This window comes from Rhinolophus hipposideros (genome assembly GCF_964194185.1).
Source record: "Rhinolophus hipposideros genome assembly, chromosome: 3".
NCBI classification, from domain to species: Eukaryota; Metazoa; Chordata; class Mammalia; order Chiroptera; family Rhinolophidae; genus Rhinolophus; species Rhinolophus hipposideros.
The window spans coordinates 93182948-93193407 of NC_138049.1; the positions used below are offsets into that span (position 1 = coordinate 93182948).

The 10460-nt window shown below is 37.6% G+C and overlaps 1 protein-coding gene across 1 annotated transcript in view; it reads right to left on the minus strand.

Moving 5' to 3' along the window:
- The window catches only part of MEP1A (meprin A subunit alpha), a gene marked incomplete at its 5' end in the record, with an annotated part of 29926 nt that extends 21261 nt beyond the window's left edge, over positions 1-8665 (minus strand). Inside the window, 5 exons of the mRNA XM_081034383.1 lie at positions 3637-3712; positions 4419-4459; positions 8337-8387; positions 8483-8507; positions 8597-8665. Of these exons, the coding sequence (XP_080890509.1) occupies positions 3637-3712; positions 4419-4459; positions 8337-8387; positions 8483-8507; positions 8597-8665 (262 nt within the window). The remainder of the gene's footprint in view (positions 1-3636; positions 3713-4418; positions 4460-8336; positions 8388-8482; positions 8508-8596) is intronic.
- Between the last annotated feature and the right edge of the window lie 1795 nt (positions 8666-10460).

Below are 10460 nucleotides of genomic sequence, written 5' to 3' on the forward strand. Positions count from 1 at the left end.
TAGAAAAGATTGCTAATAACCCCAATTTGGAACGAAAGCAGCAGAAGCCTAATCTACCTGAAGGGGCAAGAACAATAGATGCCTACTAGTGACTTGTGTGAACCAGTGATCAAAGATTAAATGTCTTTCCTTTCCCTTAACATGCTCACACCACTTTGGTGTTGCCTAATACAAGGATGGGGTGGGGAGGAAGGATGGTCCAGAGGAATGGAGATTATGTTTAACTTTGTGTGTGTGGTTTGTCTCTCCCATCAACTCATCGAAGGTATGTCTCTAAGTTCAAAATAAAGCTAAGTCATATAAAATTAAATTATATTTTTTGTACATTTGGTCTTGTGCATTCTCTCAAAGAGTTTGTAATTCTTGGCAGTTTATCAAGTACTTTCTTCACATTATCCCAGCTCTTATTTCATTTACTAATCTACCAAGTTGGAGATTCCACAGTTCATATGTCATAAGACCTTATCAAGGTCATTAAAGAAATACTCATTGGAAGAGTCAGTGAATTAATTGTGGAAACAACATAGATAACAAGACAGCTTGGTTTTCACAAAAGGGTAAGGAAAAAATGTTGATTTTGCTAAAGTCATGCTGCCTATAAGATTATGTTGTTTTTGTTATCCTCAAGCCAAATAGTGGGAGTGCTAAGAGTGGTTAATTTTAAAAGCACATCATTTCCGTTTTCCACTTACCTGAATAAGTTGTACAAAGGAAAGTAAGCAATTCTGTAATAATTTTGTAAAAACTGTCCCAACATCATTCAAAAGAAAAAAAAATGGAATTAAACCCCACTTGAAACCTTTTTCTTCTCCGTGAAACCAATCCTGAGTATGTCTCCCCTGAAAGTCACACTTCTATTTTTTGTGTTGTCTTTATGTACATAGTCTGCTCCTCTTAGGACACTGTTAGCCCCTTGTGAGGAAGGAGCTTATCTTTTGCCTCAGTGCTTCACTGTGCCATGACGTAGTAAATTATATATAGTTTTGTCTTAAACAACCATGTTAGGTTTGAAAACCACGCGCCCTCCTTAACCCTCATCGACTAATATGAGAAGAGTTAACTTCAGCCATTGATGAAGCTACTTATTAAAGATGAGTAAAGGAAGGCTAATTATATTCAGTGTCAGAATCTGTTGACAGAGTGTTTGATATGGTAATGCTGAAGGAGCTTGAATCTGACTAATCCTCTCACTGATAACAATTATACACTTTGGGGGGAAATTAGGAAAAGAAATGCTTTGAAAGCACTGGAAAAATGACTAAAACAGGCCGAAACTATAGGACAGTTTATTCATGAAAGGAGGAAATGTCATTGGGTAAGGAGGGTGGGGGGTGGGAGATGAGGATAAGGGGGATCAAATATATGGTGATGGAAGGAGAACTGACTCTGGGTGGTGAACACACAATGGGATTTATAAATGATGTAATACAGAATTGTACACCTGAAATCTATGTAATTTCACTAACAATTGTCACCCCAATAAATTAAAAAAGTATAATAAATTAAAAATAATAAATTTAAAAAAAGATTTACATTTATACAGCTTTTTGCATGAGGGCACACCCTAATTCTTTTAGAGCAAGGAAGAGAGAACTCAAGCATAACTTTGCAGTTGTATTTTCTTGACATATCACAGGGAAGAGTTTGGGATTGCCTGAGTGACTGAAAATCAAGGGAGGAAATCCTGGAAAGAAAATAGCAATGATTAATTGTGTGTGCGGGAGGAGGGCAGCGGGAGCTGGTGGTTTCAAAATCTCTGTGTAAACATATCTCCAATTTTTGTCTGACCCCTGGACTTTGCACAAATTGGAGAAGTCTCCAAGGAGCTTAGTGGAATGTAACAGGTGGGATGCTGATTAAATTAAACAGATATCTCAGCTGCTTCCCACCGTATTGGAGAGAGAATTTGGAGTTTGAGTTATGCCAATTAGAGGGGCTGGGAAAACTCTTGGGCATTCTATTGAAACTCCAAAGAGGCCACGTCTTAAAAGACTATGTTCTAGCACAAAGGGATTTGCTTTGAGCTAAGGACGAAATCAAAACAAAACATTCACAAATCCAAGATAATCAGTCAGTAATTTACTGCACTAACACAAATTAACACTATTCAGAGGAGAGTAAGAATGCAGAATCTCTAAAATGTAATATTTGCAATATCTAATGTACAACCAACACCAATAATCACCTTGATCTGTTTAACGCTGATAGAGTAACATGCCCCAGAACTGCAGAATACAAGTTCTTTCAAGTGTACAAACAACATTCACCAAGACAGACCATAAGTTAGACCATAAAACATGTCTCAGCAAATTTCAAAAGATTGAAATCTTATAGAATATGTTCTCTGACCTCAACAAAAACTGGAAATCAATAATAGACGGTCTAGAAGAGCTCCAAATATTTGGAAACTTAAAAATATATTTCTAATTGACCTATGGCTTTTTACAAAAAGCACAACAGAAATTAGAAAATACCTCAAATACATTTTAATAAAGATACAACATATAAAATTTGTGGAAAGCAGTAAAGCCAGTGTTTCAAATAAAATTTATAGCTTTAGATGCCATATTATCGCATTATATAAGGTTAGAAAAAAGTGAAGATTTAAAATCAATGACATATATTTCCACCTTAAATATTAAAACAAGAGCAAATTAAACCTGATGTATGTAGAAGAAAGGAAATAATAAAGAGCAGAAAGCAACAATATACAAAGCAGAGAAGCAAGAGAAAATTAACAAGTCAAAAGCTGGTCCTTAGAAAACATTAATAAAATTAATACATTGCTTTAAAAAAAGGCAAGTCACAGACTGGAAAAAATATTCATTATATATATCTGACAAAGGACTTTAATATATAAAGCTCTATAAATAATGAAAAGTCAAATAATACAATAAAAAATCATGAAAGAGTTGAACAGACATGTCATATGAGAATACACAAATGGCCAGTAGCACATGAAAATGTGCTAAATTTCATTAGTCATTAGGAAAATGCAGAATAAAATCACAGTGACACACCATTTCACCACCACAACTTTAGAATGGCTAAAGTTAAAAAGATTAACACCACCAATGTTAGTGAGAAAGTGGAACCAATGGGACACTTGTACATTATTAGTGAGAAAAATGGCACACTCACTTTGGAAAATTGTTTGGAATTTTCTTATCAAGTTAAACATACATTTACTACAACCATGTGAAATATAGACTTTTCTGTTTGTCAAAAATGTCTGTCTTATCAGAGAAAGGGAAAATCGGTATGCTGAAAATAGTATCCTCATACTAAATTTTGCTTCACCTAAGCAAACTATTATTTCAAATGCCAATTTTTCATGGCTATGCTGCCAAATTACATTTCATTGTGCTTTTGTTCTTAATGACGCTTTGGGTCTTATTAACATATTAATGTGTTCTGCCTTTTTAAATTTAATATTTGATACTCTGTATCTCAGACTGGTAAAGCAGCCCTGGTTTGGACGTAATGTCATGCCTGTCAGCCCAGGAGATAAAGAATCGTCAGGGCTTGGATTCTCTTATACCTTGGTAGTTACTCCCAATCTGAAGCCAATGACAGGAGACAGAGGACAGAGAAAAGTTAAACCCAAAGCTCCTACTTAGGAACAATTAGTATTACCCAGATTGTCTGCCAGAATGTAAGGAATGGGGAACTTCCACCTGGCGCTGGGGTCTCTCAGGCCGTTTCTGGAGTTCTGTGAAAACAAAGCAGAGATAACTATCATAGAAAGGCTAGTCCTCAAAGTCTCGTTGGCTTCCGCCTTCACTAAACTCTCACACCACAAATAATCTGTCACATAATTCAACAGTTGAGTAGCATTTATGTTCTGATTATAAAGTGATAATGCATTATTGACAAGTTGGAAAATTCAGAGAAATTATTAAGAATAAAATAAATAGGGGCGGCCGGTTAGCTCAGTTGGTTAGAGCACGGTGCTCTTAACAACAAGGTTGCCGGTTCGATCCCCACATGGGCCACTGTGAGCTGCGCCCTCCACAACTAGATTAAAACAACTACTTGAAGTGCAGCTGATGGGTCCTGGAAAAAACACTTAAATAAATAAAATTTTTTAAAAAAAGAACAAAATAAATAAAACCTGCAATTCCCCCAAACTGAAATAGCCACTTTAAACATTTTCTTCTCTCATTCTTCACTTATTAGGAAATTGGGTGGACAAGCAATTTAATAATTATAGACACTTTTTTACTGTTCGCTAATTTTTTTTTTTAATCTATATTCGTTACTACCAACCACAGTGGAAGTCCTTGTAGGTACAGATTACAGATTAGATTCTTTCATCTCCTCCACTGTGCCCATCCAGGGCTCGACACAGCAGAGGCTCACAATCCTATGTCACAGCCAGTCCTGAGGGACATAATTGTGTTATTGGTGGTACTCACCTGAAGGAGGATATCCCCTTGAAAGAGGTCCAACCCTGCAGCTAGAGGTGGATTTTGAAAAAAGAGATATTTAAATGAGCATTACTAAAATTCATCTTTTCTATTGTAAATCTTTCATTGTTCATCTTTATGTGGTGAAACTCATTCTGAAACCATGCAAACATTCCCTCTAATTGAGTGAGTGTAAATAGCCCAAAAAATATCATATATTGTCACATCTTCTGTTTTCATTTTTGGAACAAGAAACTTTGTCCAAGAATTATAAAGGGAAGAGATAAGTCGGAAAAGATCTTTCTGATTACCGACTCCAAACCTCTCATATTTCAAGGAGTGAAATGGAGTCCTGAGATTGGAAGTGATGTACTAGGTGGTCAGGAGCTGCCTGAGTTTTAGGACTCCTGTCTTCCCACCCCAGCCCCCTTCTATCATTATACCATCCTTCTTCCTGACCCTACAGAAATGAGTTCATGTTGTTCTTTGCCCTGAACAAGGCAACGGAACTCTCCAAAGCCAAGCAACTAAGGTTGTCCTTGCATCACCCTTTTCCTTATGCACACATTTCCTACATTTTCTTAACCTCCATAACCCTATCCTATGTATATAATAACAGCACAATTAACAACAGATGGCAGTGACACCACTGCCCCACCACCAGTAGCACCCAGATTTTGAATTTCCTGTTCAGTAGAGGTACTGGTCTATTCTCACTGTCGTCTAGGCTTGTCATGAGCAAAAGTATGCATTTCCTGACACCTGACCTGGAGTAGGAGAGGGCTCTTCTGGAGAAGTATGAACAAGCCCACTCAGACCTTGGCCCCAGTGATTGGTCAGTATAGAAGGATCACAGAGGAGTGTGAGACAGTGCAGCAAGAGGAGCACTTCCAAAGGAGTACATATCCATTGAAAGCAAGCCTCGATCTAGTCACTCCCCAGTTTGCTCAGGTAGCATATACTTACTTATTAAGTGTCTAATGTGCCCAGGCATTGTTCCAGATTCTGGGAACATAGCAGAGAATATAGCAAAACCCACAGGGAAATGGCATTCTTAATTGAGGAGGGAAGACAAAAAAAAATAAATGTAGAGTATAGCAGATGGTGAAAATCGCAATTAAAAAAAAAAGCATAAGACAAAGGAAGGGGAAAAGAGTGCTGAGGTGGGGGAGGGCTGATACTCTACAAAGGGTGGTGAGGGAAGGCCGCCCTGGGAAGGCAGGATTGAAGTAGAAATCTGATGGAGAGAAAAGCGAAGGAAGATTATTGAAGGCAAGGGCAGCTGCAAACACAAAGGTCCTAAGGCAGGAAAGCCTGGATGTCCTAGAGCAGTGTTTCCCAAATGTTAGCATCAGAATCTCCAGGGGGGCTTGTGTAGGGACAGAGTCCCAGAGAGTAGTTTCCAGTCTCTCAGCCTCACGTCAAAAGGTGCTGGCTCAGTTATTAGATGGCCATCAATTGTAATCAGATGGCCATCAGCTGTGACTAGTTAGCCATCAGCTATTATAGGTTAGCCATTAGCAACTATTATAACTGCTGTGGCTACGCTAGGGGGATGTGGTTGGTTGGCAGAGAAGTGGATGGCAGATTGCGGATCATGTGGCTCCTGCTTCCTGTATCTCCAACCCAGCCACCCGCAAGAATATAGTGGTATGACTCCCCTATCTATGGCTCCGTGGGTGCTCCTTTTTGGCCTCACGTTCTTGTGCGGGGAGCGGGACCAGAGACCCTGCATGACAACTTGTTACACAGATTGCTGAGCTGCACCCCCAGGATTTCTGAGTCGGTAAGTCTGAGATGCGGCCTGAGAATTTTATTTCTAACAAGTTCCCTGGTGATGCTGATGCTTCTGGTTGAGGGGGCCACACACTGAGAAGCTCTTACTAGGTAGAGGAATATCTGTGAGGCCAGGGCTAGAAAGCTCGAGTAAGTAAGGAAGGAAGTTGTAAAAAAAAAAAAAAAAATGAGATCGGAAAGCTGGCCAGGATCAGATCATCTCAAACTTTCACGTGCATAGGAATCATCTGGGCTCTGTCAGAATGGAGATGCTGCTGATTCTGTAGGTGTGGGTTGGGGCCTGAGATGCTGCATTTCTAAGAAAGCTTTTAGGCGGTACAGGTGATGGTGGCCCATGGACCACACTTTGTGAATCAAACCTCCAGAACCTTTATTTTGCACGGGATGAGATGTCAGCCAATAAGTAAAGGATCAGAGAAGTGATATTAAGAGAGCTCTGTCTACTTTGTGAAGAATAGCCTGTAGGATGAAGACAGAAAGGGAAGAGCAGTTTTAAGGTCACTACAAGGACCAGGCCAGAGATGAGACGGCTTGAACCAGGACAGGAAAAGAGAAGTAGCTGCTGAAAAGTCACAACTTGTGATAAAATTTGAAGGTAGACCTAATAGTATTTGCTGACAGATGGTGTGTAAGGTATAAGAGAGAGCCAAGAGTTGGAGCAACTCTGAGGTCTGAACCTAAAGGTCTAGAAGGAGGAGACTGTGTTTACTGAAATGGAAAAGACTGAGAGGAGCAGGTCTTGGGGTAGAAAAAGTTAAATCAGCATCATGAAGCTTATGGAGAGAAGATCGTAAAAAAGTGGCAATTTTATCTATATGATGTTTGTCAAACAATTTGTGATTCTGGCTATGTGGCTAACCCAATCAACCTTGAAAGCTTGGTTGGATTGACCTAAAAAGAGAAAGGACCCACATGGTAAAATTTCTTCATTGTGGTCACAGTTCAGATATGGTGATGGATATGAAGATTAAGAAAAGGCTCTAAGGTAAAAGAACTGTTTTTTACTAGATAAATAAGGATAAGATTAGGAAAACGACTTCTAATTCCAGCCTGTTAAGTACAGCACATCCTCTCAATTATTACATCTTGACAGCCTGACTCTGATGAGAGATCATTTGATGCCTGATTCGAAAGCCCTGAAAGCCATTCACCCATTCACCTCGCTCTGCCCGTGCAGTCATTCCCAAGCTCTTCCAATGAAATATCAGCTAGCCTGCCTCCCTCTGTAAATGGGACAAAGCCAGAGAAATTTAACCTTTAGGTATGGGCTTTTTTTTTTTTTTTTTTTTTTAGTTTTGAAGTCTTCATATAGCACTGAGCTATGATTCAGAAGACCAGGAAGTAAGCCCCATCACTGCCATCTGTGATATGGGCAGGTCACCTCAATCACAAAGAGCCTCCTGTCCCTCCCTGCAAAAGGAAAATAGCACTTACTACACTACAGAATTTGACAAATAAATGTGCAATTAGATATGAAGACTTTTGTAAGCTTTAGGTGTTTATGACCATGAATACCTCTGTTTCCCATCAATCCTGACCAAAGACACTCAAAATGGAGAGGCTAGTCCCTTACTTTAGAATCTGGACAAAAGAGGAAAAAGAGAGATGATAACTCAGTTTCTCTCTCAGTAATGGACGAGACTGATGGACTTCTTTAAGAAATGTGTTTGTGGACAAGATGTCGAAACGGAAACACCTTTGCTCTCTTCTCTAAGTCCTGAGCAAACATTTATTAGTAAATATGATGGCCCTGTAGAGGGACTGGGTTTTTCCCCCTCCATTAAATATAACCCTAGGCAAATTCCTTATATTCTTCTTTAGCAAGTAGACTATCATCCATTTTTCTTTCCTTTTTTTCAAAATGGAAACTGGCAGAAGGAACTACTTCTAAACAAAAACCTTGTGTATTTCTAGATCCGTTAAGCATAGACTAGTTCTAGAAAATTTGGTCTAACCATCTCTTTCCACATTTCCATTTTTCAGAAACTGCAAGTTCTGACGCAGCACCAATAAATATCCCTCCCCCACAAGTTAACCAATACTGTATTATGAAGGTAATAGGTTTTCAGCAATTCTTTCACAGGATTTAAAATTATTTCAAGGCATTAATAATACAGAAAATGAACCCACCTAAATTTATTTCTGAAATATCCTTCTGTTCTTCCAAATTGGCATCACGTACTGTTAAAAAGTGGGAAAAAAAATTATTACTGGTCTTGCTGAACAAAAGAGAAAAGGCTCAGAAACACTCTCTATGCATTTCAATTGAGCCTTACCATTTCCTTTAGAAAGATGCTTAATCTGAAAGAAAATAAATATACAGAAAATGGATAATGTATACTTGAATTAACGACATTTTTAAATACCCAGAAAAGCAGAACTCCACTTACCGACACAGCTGTTATGTGAACAAACAACAGGACAAATGAGAGAATGCAAGTGGATCTAGTCCAAGCCATCGTTGCAAGTGAACAGATTTTAGCAGACACCTTGTGATAAATGCCTCTTGGACCTTGCCCTGGCTGTCATATTAGTAACTTTGACCCTTCCATATGTATTATAGCTCTAAAAAAAGTAGTCAGTGAAGATGTCATTGACCCTTTTGAGGACAAATACTACGTTTAACACAAAAGCTCAGGCTCCAAACACCAGGGAAAAGTTTGAAAAAGTTAATACTAAGATAAGCATATCAAATCAATAACACCTCCATAGACCAGCAATAACTGTTCATATAACAGATAAGAAATCAGTTTCACAATAGAAATAAAAATAATCTACAAAATTATTTTTAAAGTCCTGAAATCTAATAAAAATTAGATTTTTATGGAAATATTAGAAAGCAATTATAAAAAGTTTTGATCTTTATACACACACATATATTCATTCATGGATGAGAAAGGTACATATATTTAGACACCCTCCTACTCTTGCATGCATGAGGTGTAAGAGTCTCTAGTAGAATCTTCGGCTCAGAGCAAACCTCAAGGTCTAGAGCTTGCATGTCCATATAATAAAAATAGTCATTATTTTGATAGCGGTCTATATATTCAATGTTATTCCAATAAAAAGCTTAACAAGGTCTTGTGGAATTTGACTAACAAACTTTCTGAAATTCACATGAAAGAGTAAACCTCCAAAAATAGATAAGAAAACTCTGAAAAGGAAGGACAAGGAGAAAGAAACTGCCCTAACAGTATGTCAATAATTTTTTATAAAGCTACGGTAGAGAGTGTGATATTGCCAAAAAAGAAAAACACAGTGGGTCTATAGAATGGAATAGAGAGTTCTAAAACAGCTGCAAGCATATATGGGGATTTTGTAGTATATGAGATAAACCGAAAACCCAAAAGTGAAAATTTGGTCTTTTCAATGATGATGTTAGGTCAATAGCATTTCTCTGTGATGAAAAAATTAAACTCTGTCACTTGTCACAAAAATAAATTATGGATGGATTAAAGCAGGGGTGTCCAAACTGCGGCCCACAGACCAACCGTGGCCCGCAATCCATTTTTTATTGGCCCGCAGCAAATTCCAAAAATATATTTAGTTTACTTAAATAAACCAGGTGAGGCAATACGTACTTCACCTCGAGTGAGTGGCCCGGCTGTTTGTGTATTTTTCCGCATATGGCCCTTGGTAAAAAACATTGCAAAAAGTTTGGACACCCCTGGATTAAAGACTAAATATCAAAATCAAAACTTTGAAAAAGAAAATATAGGAAAATTCCTTAATCTTTGAGGTCAGAAAAATTGTTTAAATGTGAAAAAAAACATAGAAATAATAAATTTGACTATATCAAAATTTAAACTTTTTTATGACAAAAAAACACAACAACATAGATAAAGGACAAACCATAGATGGAAGAAGGTATTGATCCTGCATGTACTTGAATAAGAGTAAATTATCCAGGAATATAAAGAAATTCTTACAAATCAATAAGAAAAAAGAGAGATAGTTTAAGAGAAAAATAGAAAAAATGTGAACACAAAATATACAAAAACAAAAACCCAAATGACCGATAAACATATTAAAAGAATTTCAACCTCACAAATAATCAGAAAAATATCTATTGAAACAACAATGAAATAACAACGAAACAACCTCAAGCTCAGATTGGCATAAATGAAGAAGGTTGACAGTACCAAATGTTTGCAAAGAACTTGAGGAACCAGGAAATCTTATACACTGCAGGTGGGACACAATACCATGCTACCTAATAAATTGAAATATGCATAGTTTATCAACTAGATATTC